The 13,300-nt window shown below is 55.0% G+C and overlaps 1 protein-coding gene across 1 annotated transcript; it reads left to right on the forward strand.

The window, feature by feature from the left end:
* The first annotated feature begins 761 nt into the window (after positions 1–761).
* On the forward strand, positions 762–12,733 carry NOL6 (nucleolar protein 6). The gene is made up of 26 exons (XM_059924595.1): positions 762–958; positions 2,034–2,240; positions 2,329–2,445; positions 3,632–3,811; positions 4,151–4,319; positions 4,542–4,676; positions 4,754–4,917; positions 5,004–5,124; positions 5,330–5,388; positions 5,471–5,572; positions 5,775–5,890; positions 6,061–6,238; positions 6,396–6,518; positions 7,066–7,214; positions 7,366–7,441; positions 7,682–7,822; positions 7,967–8,084; positions 8,166–8,320; positions 8,412–8,575; positions 8,969–9,121; positions 9,337–9,434; positions 10,211–10,335; positions 10,458–10,547; positions 10,925–11,119; positions 11,236–11,337; positions 11,513–12,733. Exons 1-26 carry the CDS (start codon positions 905–907, stop codon positions 11,660–11,662), a joined length of 3,441 nt encoding a protein of 1,146 aa, XP_059780578.1. The 5' UTR covers positions 762–904; the 3' UTR covers positions 11,663–12,733.
* Positions 12,734–13,300: the final 567 nt, after the last annotated feature.

The raw sequence follows: 13,300 nt of genomic DNA on the forward strand, positions 1-13,300 counted from the left end.
TTTTCAGAACCATTTGATTCTCAAATGGTGCCACGCAGCTACTGAGTCCGTGTGCTCTAGAGCCCGCACGCCACAACTAGAGAGCCTGTGCGCCACAAAGAAAGATCCCACATGCCGCAAGGAAGATCCCGCCTGCCACAACTAAGACCCGATGCAGCCAAATAAATAAATAAATATTAAACAAACAAGTAAAACTCAGGCTTCTAAAAAAACCATAAAGACAAAACAAATTTGGCAAAACATCAACACTAAGTTATGATAGGTAGGTGAAGGGTATATGGGCGTTCATCATAATATTATTGCAACGTTTCAGTAGATTTGGAAAATGTAATAAACTGGAAAAAAGCTGTTACATTATTCTAGGCACAAGATGATGTGATGCGCACCAAACTCGGCAGCAAATACAGAGTAGCGTGAATAAACTCAAGATATACTTTGGAAGTAGAACTGACGAGATTGGTTAATTGATAAGATGAGAAAAGAAAAGGACTCACTGGCGTAAGTAAACAAACCCTCCCCAGAGAGCCCAATCTAGCCCCGCCCTTCCCCTTTCGACCCAAACGGAGGAAGTGAGGAAAAGGAAGCGACCGCCAAGCTAAGGGCAGGCTTCAGGCCTGGCGTCGCAAGGAGGCCGTAAATGGGAGAACCCTATTTGGCCCCTCCCCCATAATGGGCGGTCCTGGAGAGTGACAGAAACCAATGACGAGCGACTCGTCGGGCACTCACCCAATGGCTCTTGAACTGGGTGGAGTCCTGTGCCACGAGGCTAGCTTCCGCTCTCCGCAGCAAGGCTGTCGCTCTGGGCTGTATAACTGCCGCTGTTTGGGCATTTCTGTCAACGTGGGAAGAAGTGGTGCAGAGCAAGTGGACTTTAAACCCGAAGTGCGGGAGCAGTACGGGAGGGATGGGCCCCGCACATGCGGGAGCGCAGCATCGCGGAACTGCTGGGGAGCCGGAGGTGGGTGAGCCATCTGGGAGGAAGGAATGCGCAACGTGTCGGAGATGGCAGAACCTAACAGCGCTCTAGCGAGGGCACGAGAACGGTCCCTTCTGGAAGAGCCCCATTTCCCCTGATGCTTCCAGCCCAGGGTACCGAGACAATCAGAGCTTGCTAAGGGAGATGGAACTTGGCATTATCCGGATGGAAATAGTAAAGCCAATTGAGCTTCTCTTTGTTCGCTAGCTCTACGCCTTGAAACTGAAAAAAACCCCACCCCCTTCTGCGGCTTGGGTCTTTTCCCTGACGAAGTCCTCCTGGAGGTTGGACGGGATCTTCTTCCCTCTTGTGTCTAGTTTTGTGCTCTCCACGTGGTGGCGCTCCTGGAGCGCTACAGTAATGCTCTCCAGGGTGTGGGATCGTGGAGGGGGACGGGGCCCAGGGCTGTAGGGGAGAAGGTTTGGGATCCCGCAGCCCAGGGTTCGAAGCCTGCTCACAGTTTAGGCATACCAACTGGAACCTCTAGCTCACTGGGCTTCGTTCGGGTGTCCGTTTTCTGCTAGGATTATTGTGAGGATTGGATGATTCACTGAGTGTGTCCTTCAAAGTCAGTAGGCTCTTCCATCATTGAGCACTTAATGTATACTTATATAGTTTATAGTCAGGGCTTGCTGGGGCAGGGTGTGTGTGTGTGTGTGTTTGTGTGTGTGTATGTGTGTAACCTGGCAGGATTTGGATAGAGCAAGAGTGGAGATGGCATTTGCAAAGTCCCAGGATTAACCCAGCAGAAGAGGAAGCTCCTGGTACTTACAAGGACCTGAGGCATGGCTTGGGCAATGGCCCAGTCAGCTACTAACCCTAGCAACTTGTGCTGTCAGGTAGATGGGGAACCCTCAACTCAAGGAGTTTTCAGTATAGAGCTCAGTAATGTTCTTTTAAGTAAAAATTACTCTGAGTTTTACACAATCTGACTCCTATTCAAGAGAGACCAGGAGCAGGTAAAGCCTTTACCCACATCCTGTCATGGTGGCACATCAGGCAGTGGATGCTAGATATGTGTGATGTCACCCTGGGTTCTCCCTCTCATTGGCCACAGGTGATGGTGTCAGCTCTGGAAGGCACAGGCAAGGAGGGGAAGAAGGAATCCTCAAAGAAGCGTTCGGTGGCTGGTTCTCCAGTGGAGGGCCTCCTGCAGCCCGTGAAGCTCAGCCGGGCAGAACTGTACAAGGAGCCTACCAATGAGGAGCTGAATCGCCTTCGGGAGACTGAGAGTCTGTTCCATTCCAGCTTGCTTCGTTTACAGGTACCATTGGGTGGTTGGGGCTTGGGTGAGAGAGGTGGGCCTGAGACCCTGAGGCTGAAGTACTACTCACCCCTGCCACTTCTTACAGGTAGAGGAGCTACTGAAGGAAGTGAGGCTGTCAGAGAAGAAGAAAGAGCGGATTGATGCTTTCCTACGGAAGGTCAACCAGCGGATCATGAGGGTGCCCTCAACCCCTGAGACAGAGGTAAGGCAGGTAGTGGAGGGAACTGGAAAGCCCAGAAGAGGTCCTTAGGGACCTTGCTATTCTCTGAAGGGGATGGGGTGCTAGGGAGCTCATTCTCACTGCCAGGAGTCTCAGCTAGGAGTGCAGTCAATTATGTGTTCATTCATTTAGCAAACACTTCCGTGCCTTGCAGTTGTTGTGTTCTTAGGGTACATCAGTGAACAAAGCAGCCTATGTTCTAGTGTTAGACTTATGGACGATTGATAATGAACACGACAAGTAAACTGTATGGCGGTGTTAGAAGGTGGTAAGTAGTATGGAAAAAGGAAGAAGGGCAAGGTAAGGGGATTATGGGAATATCAGAGGATGAGAGTGGTTGGCAACTTTAAATAGCGTGGCTGAGGTAGGCCTTATTGAAGTGACATTTGTGTGAAGGAAGTGAGTCAGCTATATAGATATCTAAGGGAAGAAGAGCATTCCAGGAAGGGAAAATAGCCAACACAAATGTTCAAAGGCAAGAATAGGTCTGGTATGATGAATTGGGAGATTGGGATTGACATATATACACTAATATGTATAAAATGGATAACTAATAAGAACCTGCTGTATAAAAAAATAAATAAAGTTAAAAAGAAAAAGAATAGGTCTGGTACATTCCTTGGAATGAATGAGGGGAAGATAGAAGGAGGTAAGTTCAGAAAGGTTATGGAGGAAGGGGGCATATCATGCAGGGCCTTGTGCACCAAAACAAGTACTTTCGCTGTTGCTCTGGATAAGATGGGGAATAACTGCAGGCATTTTGTTTGTGATTTAACTTCAGTATTAAAAAGTTCACCCAGGTTTTTGTGTTAAAAATAGAATGCAGGGGGACAAAGGTGAAATCAGGGAGACTAGTTAGAAACCTATTGTACAATGATCCACTGAAAAATTGCTCAGACTAGGGTAGAGTAGAGAAGTGGTCAGTGTCTGGATACCTTTTGAAAGTGAGATGGGTGTTCTTAACAGAGATGAGTCAAGGTGATTTAAATGTTTTTAGCTTGAGCAACTAGTATGGAGTTGTTTTAATGGGGAAGACATGTTTATAGGAAGATCAGAAGTTTGGTTTCAAACATTTTGACATGTTGAATTTGAGATGTCTCCTAGACATCAAGGGGACATGTTAGGAAGGCAGTCAAGTTAATACGTGTCACTGTCTCTGTCCCCACAGCTGACCAACCAGGCATGGCTCCGGGGTGGGGTTCGAGTCCCCCTCCACCAAGTGCCCTATACTGTGAAGGGCTGTTTCCGCTTCCTGCCCCCAGCCCAGGTCACTGTTGTGGGCAGTTACCTTCTGGGCACCTGCATCCGGCCGGACATCAATGTGGATGTGGCATTGACCATGCCCAGGGTGAGGTTCAGAGTTTGGGGAATGGAGAGGTCTGCCATTTCACCACCTACAAATCCCTTGATCCCTCTCTTTTTCCCACCTCTCGCTTGCCAGAGCATTGAAATCTGAATTCTAAATCCAAAGAACAGACCACTGCAGTTGTCCTGAGGGAGCTTAGATTTGCCATTTGGAACTTTGTCTTCCTCACCTGAGTTGTGGTATTGCTAGCCTTGGCTTAAGCATCCTGGCCAGCAGATGGGGTTGCCAAGCTTTGACCTTGGCTTCGTCTTGGCCCCCAAGTTCTCCAACAACAAGGGCTTAAGTGACTGGCCATCTCTCTCTTCTCCTGACCCCCTCCAGGAGATCCTACAGGACAAGGATGGGCTGAACCAGCGCTACTTCCGCAAGCGTGCCCTCTACCTGGCACACTTGGCTCACCACCTGTCCCAAGACCCACTCTTTGGCAGTGTTCGCTTTTCCTACACCAATGGCTGCCACCTGAAACCCTCGCTGCTGCTACGGCCGCATGGTAGGAGGCATATACCAGGTGGAGGGCACCGTATGGGGTGACAAATCCAGTGGGGGAGGAACTGGGGCCTCAAGTCCAAGGTGAGAGGCTTGGGCCTCAAGTTTGAGGGGAAAGGTGTAAGGCCCTCAAATGGGGCGGCGGGGGGGGGGCGGTGCGGGTGGTACAGGGACTCCTCCGGCTCCAGGGGGCTGCAGGGTCTCCGCATCTCCCATCTCCCCCCAGGGAAGGATGAGCGTCTGGTCACTGTCCGTCTGCATCCATGCCCTCCACCTGACTTCTTCCGCCCGTGCCGCCTGCTGCCGTCCAAGAACAATGTGCGCACTGCCTGGTACCGAGGGCAGAGTCCTTCAGGGGATGGTGAGTATCAAGGTGGAGTTGGAGGGAAGGGTGTTGTAGGGACTTCTCCTCTCATGACTTCCCCTTTCCTCCCACAGGTAGCCCAGAGCCCCCCACCCCCCACTATAACACATGGGTCCTGCAGGACACAGCCCTTGAGTCCCATGCACAGCTGCTATCAACCGTGCTGGGCTCAGCCTCGGGGCTGAAGGATGGTGTGGCACTTCTGAAGGTCTGGCTGCGGCAGCGGGAACTGGACAAGGTGAGTGGGGAGTGGCCCAGCTTCCCTGCCTCACTGAGTGGTGGGTTGGCTCTGAGCTCCGGCCTTTCCCTCCGTCTCTCCCTCAGGGCCTGGGAGGATTCAGTGGGTTCCTTGTCTCCATGCTGGTTGCCTTCCTTGTGTCTACACACAAGATCCATACCACCATGAGCGGCTACCAGGTCCTGAGAAGCACCTTGCAGTTTCTGGGTGAGGCGGCTGGACTTCGAAAGGCCAAGGGCCCCACTCATACCCATCAGGGATCATTTGGTCTCTCGTCCTCAGACAGATGAGCAAACCGAATCCCAGAGGCAGGCAGTTGCAGCCACCTGTCCGGAGGGTGGGTGTCACGAGGGCTGGGTCCCTAGGGAGGGGGATACCTTCTGATATACCCACCTTCTCTGGCTCATTTCAGCCAGTACAGATCTGACGGTCAACGGGATCAGTTTGTGCTTCAGCTCAGATCCTTCCCTGGTGAGTAGGGCAGTGCTGAGTCTGGGCAAGACGTCCTGAAGTTAAGGCCCAGCCCTGACTGGCTTCTCTCTCCCCCTCCCAGCCGGCCCTGGCTGACTTCCACCAGGCCTTCCCTGTTGTTTTCCTGGACTCCTCAGGCCGTCTCAACCTCTGTGCTGATGTCACTGCCTCCACTTGCCACCAGGTACAGGTGTCGCCCACTCCTGGCTTCTCCAGATGTCCCAGCCCAGACCCTGTCCCTTCTGCCAGCACCAGAACCCCAGAAACTCCTCTCCAGAGACCTTCAGTCAGGCGCATCTCTGGGTCTGGGCCCTGTGTTCCGTGAGGGGAGGGGTGCAGTGCTGGTGGTCTCACGTGGGAGTTCCCTCCTTACTCTGTGGCCCCAGGTGCAGCACGAGGCACGGCTGTCTATGGTGTTACTGGACAGCAAAGTTGATGATGGGTTCCAGCTGCTGTTGATGACTCCCAAACCCATGATCCGGGCTTTTGACCACATACTGCAGTAAGTTTTGGGGTGCCAGGATATGCCAGTGAGTCCTGTGTCCCTGGAGCTAGTGATGGGGCAAAGGTCCTCAGGCAGGTGCTCAGATAGATCATCCTGGTGGTGGGGGTGGTGATACTTGGGGCCAGCAGTACCTGATTCCCCCTCATTGTCCCTCTCTGCCCCCCCAGTCTCCGTCCACTGAGTCGCCTGCAGGCAGCGTGTCACCGACTGAAGCTGTGGCCAGAGCTGCAGGATCATGGTGGGGACTATGTCTCAGCTGCTTTGGGCCCACTAACCACCCTTCTGGAGCAGGGCCTGGGGTCCCGGCTGCACCTGCTGGCCCACTCTCGGCCCCCAGTCTCAGAGGTGAGATGGTGTTGGTTGGGGAGTTTGTGGGACCGAGGGGGTTGGACCCAGGGTCCCAAGGGATACAAAAGACACACCATCCCTCTCACTAGAAAGTGGGTTTCCAGACCAAGCTGTGGGATGCTTGGATTGAGCTCAGCCTTTCTACATCCTACAGTGGGACATCAGCCAGGATCCACCGAAGCACAGAGACTCCGGGGTCCTGACCCTGGGATTGCTCCTCCGGCCTGAGGGGCTGACCAGTGTTCTCGAGCTGGGTCCAGAGGCTGACCAGCCTGAGGTGAGGAGCCCTGGAGTCTGAGGGGTGATTTGGTCCTGTCTTGCATTGGAAGGAGTGGAGTGGACCGTCCTCATGCCACCTGGATTGAGGCCTGTCAGGAGACTTCTTTCTTTTTTCTCTTTTTTGCAAGATTTATTTATTATCTATTTAGTTTATTTTTGGCTGCATCAGGTCTTAGTTGCGGCACGCGGGATCTTTGTTGAGGCACGCAGGATCTTTCATTGCGGCTCACGGGCTTCTCCCTAGTTGTGGCGTGTGGGTTTTTTCTCCCTAGTTGTGGCGTTCAGGCTCCAGGGTGCGTGGGCTCTGTAGTTTGCGGCACGCAGGCTCTCTCGTTGAGGCACACGAGCTCTGTAGTTGTGGCGCACGGGCTTAGTTGCCCCGCGGCATGTGGCATCTTATTTCCCCGACCAGGGACTGAACCCACGTCCCCTGCCTTGTACAGCAGATTCTTTACCACTGGGCCACCAGGGAAGTCCCCTGTTGGGAGATTTCTGACAGAGCCCTTCTTTGTTGATCTCTACCACTACCCCTTTCCTGTTCCCAGGCTGCTGACTTCCGCCAGTTCTGGGGATCTCGCTCCGAGCTTCGGCGTTTCCAGGATGGAGCCATTCGGGAAGCTGTGGTCTGGGAGGCAGCCTCTATGGCCCAGAAGCGCCTTATTCCCCACCAGGTGGTCAATCATCTCTTAACACTGTGAGTGTTAGCATCTGAATGCCAGGAGGCAGCCATGGGCCAGGGAGCCTTTTAGGAGGGTCTGGCCCAAGCTTTTGGGGTGAGCAGCCCACATCCAGTAGCTCTCGGCATGGCCCCCAGTGCCCATACTGTGCCTGTGCCCCTTTTCTAGCCATGCTGACATCCCAGATACCTGTGTCCACTATACGGGGGGCCTCCTGGATGCACTGATTCAAGGCCTGAAAGAGGTAAGGGCCCTGGTTCAGGGCTTGGGTTAAGGCTAGGGACTGTAGAGTAAGCAGCCTGTGTGGCTGGATTTGCGGGGTGGGGATGGGGGTGGAGAGCCCCACCTTAGGCAGACTGCACTTCCCAGAGCGTCCCCCAGGGGGCCCTCTGGCTCTGCAGCAGCAGCCTGAGCCATGGCTGTATCCCAGGTGGTCGGGCTCTTCTGAAAGGTCGTGCCCTCCTGTCTTTCTTTTCCCTCTCAGACCTCCAGCACAGGTGAGGAGGCCCTGGCAGCTGCGGTGCGTTGCTACGATGACCTCAGCCGCTTGCTGTGGGGACTGGAAGGTCTGCCGCTGACCGTGTCTGCCGTGCAGGGAGCTCACCCAGTGCTGCGCTACACTGAGGTGAGGCGCAAGGGGCAGGGAGCTCTTTCTGCTTGGTGACACCCACCTCTGCTCCACTCACCCAGTAGTCTCCCTTCCAGCTTCTTGACTCTGGGCACTCCCTCCCAGTCCCAGGCCTCTTCCTCAGCCCCGCTTCTTCCATAGGTGTTCCCACCAACCACAGTCCGGCCAGCCTACTCCTTCTATGAACAGCTGCGAGAGCGGGCCTTGCTGTTGCCCCGGCCTGACAAGCCCTGTCCGGCCTACGTGGAGCCCATGACTGGTGAGGGAGCTCTTGCGAGGGGGTGAGAGGGACTGTTCTCACCCCAGGCCGCAGGCTGAGGCCTCTCACTCTTCTCCACAGTGGTATGTCACCTGGAGGGCAGTGGGCAGTGGCCACAGGATGCTGAGGCCATACGGAGGGTCCGGGCTGCCTTCCAGCTGCGCCTGGCAGAGCTGCTGACGCAGCAGCATGGGCTGCAGTGCCGCGCCTCGGCCACGCACACCGATGTCCTCAAGGTTCGGCTGGTGTAGGGCAGGGATACCCAGGGAGGGAGGGGACAGGGGTGTCAGGGTGCCCCGCCTCCCATGCCATCCCCTCTTCCAACAGGATGGGTTTGTATTCCGGATTCGTGTGGCCTATCAGCGGGAGCCCCAGATCCTGAGGGAGATGCGGAGCCCCGAGGGGATCATCTCCTTGAGGGACACTCCCGCCTCCCTCCGCCTTGAGAGGGACACTAGGCAGTTGCCCCTGCTCACCAGCACCTTGCATGGGTATGGCCACCCCCACAGGCTCTTATGTCTGTAGGCCCTTTCCTGGCCCCATTCTGCTCTCCTGGCCATCTGTCTCTCTGGAAGGCCAGTTAGAGATATGAGTTCTGGAGTCAGGCAAGTGCTAGAATCCTGGCCCTGCCAATTCACTGGCTGTGTCCCTTGGGCAGGATTCCCCCTCCCCTCAACCTTATTTTTCTCATCTGTAAAATGGGAATCATGCTAGGACCAACCTCTTGGGGTATTAATTAGTAAGATGTGAGATGGTACGTGTAATGCATTAGCACAGAGGCCAGTGTTGGGTAAAGTTGAGTAAACAGCAGCAGCGGGGCCGAAACACTGTTCTTGGGCCCTGAAGACCTCAATGTCATGGCCACTACCCTCCTCTCCCCGCAGACTCCAGCAGCAGCACTCAGCCTTCTCGGGTGTGGCTCGGCTGGCCAAGCGGTGGGTGCGCGCCCAGCTCCTAGGTGAGGAGCTCACCGATGAGTGCCTGGACCTGGTGGCTGCTGCCCTTTTCCTGCACCCTGAGCCCTTCACCCCTCCCAGGTGATTCCCTCCACCTTTCCCCTAGCCAGGGAGTCCCACTGGGGCCAGCTTTCATCCCCCATGCTTCAGTCCACATGGGAGAGGTGGCTGAACCAAGGGACAGAAGGGGTTCTAACCCCCGCAGTCCACACCAAGGGGTCTAGGCTCTCCGGACTGTGGGGAGCCTGGGCATGTGTGACTGGGCCCCAGATGCTTTGCTTACTTCTTCCTCTCAGCTCCCCCCAGGTGGGCTTCCTTCGGTTCCTTTTCCTGATATCAACCTTTGATTGGAAGAACAACCCCCTAATTGTCAACCTCAACAATGAGCTCACTGGTAAGTGGTAGGATCAGGGTCAGACTAGTGCAAGAACTACCCTCTGTGGATTGTAGAATAGGGCAGGCAAGGGTTTTCCCTGTCAGTCTGTTGGGTTTTCTCTCTGCCTCCCCTATCCCGGATATCCACTCCTGACCCTGACTGCCTGGGGGTAGGGAATTGTTAAGGAGGAAGAGGACCAAATCAAGCTTTTAGGGAGCTCCGAGACTGTAGAGATATGGTTTGCCCACGTGATAATCAGAAACACAGCAGACTGGGGGTGGTAAGCAGGCTACCTGGGGGACTGTGAAGGGAAGAGGAGAGAGGAAGAGGGACTCTGAACACCAGGTGAGAAATCTTACGGTGGGGAGCCGGGAACGGTTCAGGCTAGAATACAGGCCCAGACCTCTTGGGCGTGGGGGGTGAGTGATGATTTCTGGTTGTAATATGAGGAGGTTCTGGTCCCAGCAGAGAGGAAGGTATCAGCTTTCTAATTCCCCACGTGTTTGGGAACCCAGGGCAGGAAGGGGCCAGGGGCAGGCCTCAGCTTGTGCAGGCCTGGAAACCAGACTAGGGTGCCAGGCAGTGGAAAATTCTGCTTCTGGTCCCGGACTGGGAGTTTAACACCCTGCCCAGTTGAGGCAGATGCGGTGTCCCTTTCATCGCTTTTGCCATTTGGGGGATGTTGGAAAATCCCTGTGATGGGCAGCTGCTAAGTGTACAGTAGGAGGACCCAGGGCAGTAGAGGGTGTCTGGGGGGAGGAGTAGGCTGACCCAAGACCCCCTCTCATCCGCAGCGGAGGAGCAGGTGGAGATCCGCAGTGTCTTCCTGGCAACCCGGACAAAACTCCCCGTCATGGTCATCATTACCCCCCAGGATCGCAAAAGCTCTGTATGGACACAGGATGGACCCTCGCCCCAGGTTTAATTTCGTTCCTGCTCCCAAGTGTGTGGTTTTCTCCCCCAAGGAAAAAGCAGGCCCAGCCTGAGCTATGTGAGACCTGTGGTCAGGTCTGACCTATCTGATGTATGTGTGCCCCCCAGATCCTACACCAGCTCGTGGTCCTGGCAGCCGAGGCCTTGCCCGTCCTAGAGAAGCAGCTAATGGATCCCCAGGGTCCTGGGGACATCAGGGTAAGCCCCAGGCCCAGACTGACTCCAGGGGCTCTGGGGGCTCTGCCTTTGAACCATAGAAGTCTGGAGCTCTAGGGGCCCTTGTTTGGTGAGACTGAATCCAGAGAAGGCGTTGCAGCTGCCCACGACGCCTGGCAGTGGGGGAGCCTGCAGGAGAATCGGGGCCCTGGCTTCGCACTTCTACACCGCGCTCCTCCTGCTGGACCCAAGCTGCCACCGGCTGGGTCTTGTTCCTGCCTTCTAATGAGCATTTGGGCCCATAATGGACGGGTCAGACAAAAGGGAAGGAGGGAACCAGAGTGGGCATGTGGAGGGGTTTGTGGTCCAGTTCCCAGCTCCCAAGTGGGCACTGCTGAGCACCCCCTACCCCTCCTCAGACGGTGTTCCGGCCACCGTTGGACATGTACGACGTGCTGATCCACCTGTCTCCCCGCCACATCCCCCGGCACCGCCAGGCTGTGGACTCGCCCGCTGCCTCCTTCTGCCGGGGCCTGCTTAGTGAGCCGGGGCCCTCCTCCCTGATGCCCGTGCTGGGCTACGATCCTCCTCAGCTCTACCTGGCACAGCTCAGGGTAGGTCCTCGAGGGCTGACTGACCCTGGGGAGGAGACATCCAGGTGGAGCTGGGGCCGTGGAGGTGGCTCTCAGGTGTCCACCTGTAATCTTGTCTCTGTCCTGCTCTTTTCTAGGAGGCCTTTGGGGACCTGGCCCTTTTCTTCTATGACCAGCATGGCGGAAAGGTGATCGGCGTCCTCTGGAAGCCCACCAGCTTCCAACCCCAGCCCTTAAAGGTGAGCTGGCTGGTGACAGTTGTCTGTTCCTGAGTGTGTACATGCGTTCCACATGGGCATGCGTGTCTGTGTGTGGTTCCACGAGTGACCCGGTGGCAGGTGTGAAACGTGTGTTTTGGGGTCTCTGCGTGTGCCTCTCGTGACACCTCAATCTACATTTCTCTGATTCTCCCAGGCCTCCAACACAAAGGGACGCATGGTGGTGTCTCAAGGTGGGGAGCTGGTGATGGTGCCCAATGTAGAAGCCATCCTGGAGGACTTTGCCATCCTGGGCGAAGGCCTGGTCCAGGCTGTGGAGGCCCGAAGTGAGAGGTGGACCGTGTGATCTCCAGCCCAGGAGCAAGCTGTAGATGGACAACAGGACTGCAGACCTCTGGAGCAAGATGTCAATGCCATGACCACCCTTGCTGCAAATGGACCTTCCAAGGAGGGCTTGCTGGCCTGTGCATGCTGAATCATCCCCAACAAAGCCCTGTCCCCATTTTCTGTCTGATGCCCCAGCATTGAGGCAGGGGCCATGGTGCCCTGTGGAGTCCCCTGGGCCTGACCAGAAGAGGACTGGGAGCCAGCTCAGAGGGGACACTGAATGAACCCAGGAGATCCATCTACTTGTCAGCCTGGCCTGGACCTTTTTTATTTTTTTCCTTCCCAGGCTGCTCGCAGAAGCCCAGAGAAGAGGCTGTGTGCCCAGGGCTGAGGCTCTGTCCCCACCCCTCTGCCAGGATGTGTGCCTCGATCTCACTATGCCCTTCGGTGCATCGTCAGGCCTTTTAAATGGGGCTCAGAGAAGGTGTGGCACTGCCTGAGAGTCACAGAGCACCAGCACCGAGCAGTGGAGAGGGGGCTACGTGGGCTGAATACACCGCATTGAAGGGGCACAATGCCCTCCTGTGTTGGTTCTGCTGCATCCCGGGGTGGGGACATGGAAAAGCACAGAGGACAGGAAGGGGCCGGGTGGGTGAAGGGGCGAGGGGGACTGGTGGTCCCCCATCCAGGAGAGATGCAGAAAGCACTGATTGCTGCCCTGGCCTCCGGTGTCTGAGCCCCTCAGGCTCTGTGCTCCTGCAGTGGTGGGGCAGAGGTGAGTGGAACCCAAGACCTGCTCTCCAGGAGCTCCCAGTGCCCTGGGGGAGGGGGTGCTGCTTCCTTTCAGCCTGGTCCACACCCCCCTTCCAGCAGCCTCTCCCTAATCCTGGCTGTTTTTTCAGACTCAGCTCAAACAGTGACTCCTCCTTAAACCCTTCCTCGCCCTCAGCCTAAGGTGCGCTTTCTCTCCTCTGAAACGTTAGAGCAATTACTGCCTGTTCATTTCTCTTTGCAGTCACGTAAGTGGCATGAACTCCTCTCTTGTCTTAAACCATGATTTAAAATTAAATCATTTAATTTCCCTATGTTATTGGCTTGTCTGCCTTTTCCGCATGGTTTTGACCTTCTCTCCTAAATGTAAGCTCTTTGAGGGCAGGAAACATATTTGAACAGATTTCATGGCACCTAGTACAGTGCTCTGCCCAAGTAGGATACAGGTGTGTGCAGAAGGGGCACCTGGCCCAGGCAGATGGAGGACAGGGCAGGCCACCAGAAGACTTCAAGGAAAAGAGAATCATGATTTGTGATCTCTGCCTAGAATGGGTAGGGTTTTGATGGTGAAAGGCCTGAGAATTAAAAAGTTGATGTTGGGAATTCCTTGGCAGTCCAATGGTTAGGATTCCACGCTCTCACAGCTGAGGGCCCGGGTTCAGTCCCTGGTCGAGGAACTAAAATCACTCAAGCCATGCAGTGCAGCCAAAAAAAAAAAAAAAAAAAAAAAAATAGGTTTATTGAGTGCCTGCCTAATAAGGTACCCTTGGTTATTTTCCATATCTTACATAAGGAAGTTGATCATATAATCATACCAGCCCTATGAAGTACCTGCTTTTCCTCATTATCCTCATTTTCTGAATGAGGTCAAGTTCAGCGGCAGGTG

The sequence above is a fragment of the Balaenoptera ricei genome, chromosome 6 (assembly GCF_028023285.1).
Source record: "Balaenoptera ricei isolate mBalRic1 chromosome 6, mBalRic1.hap2, whole genome shotgun sequence".
NCBI classification, from domain to species: Eukaryota; Metazoa; Chordata; class Mammalia; order Artiodactyla; family Balaenopteridae; genus Balaenoptera; species Balaenoptera ricei.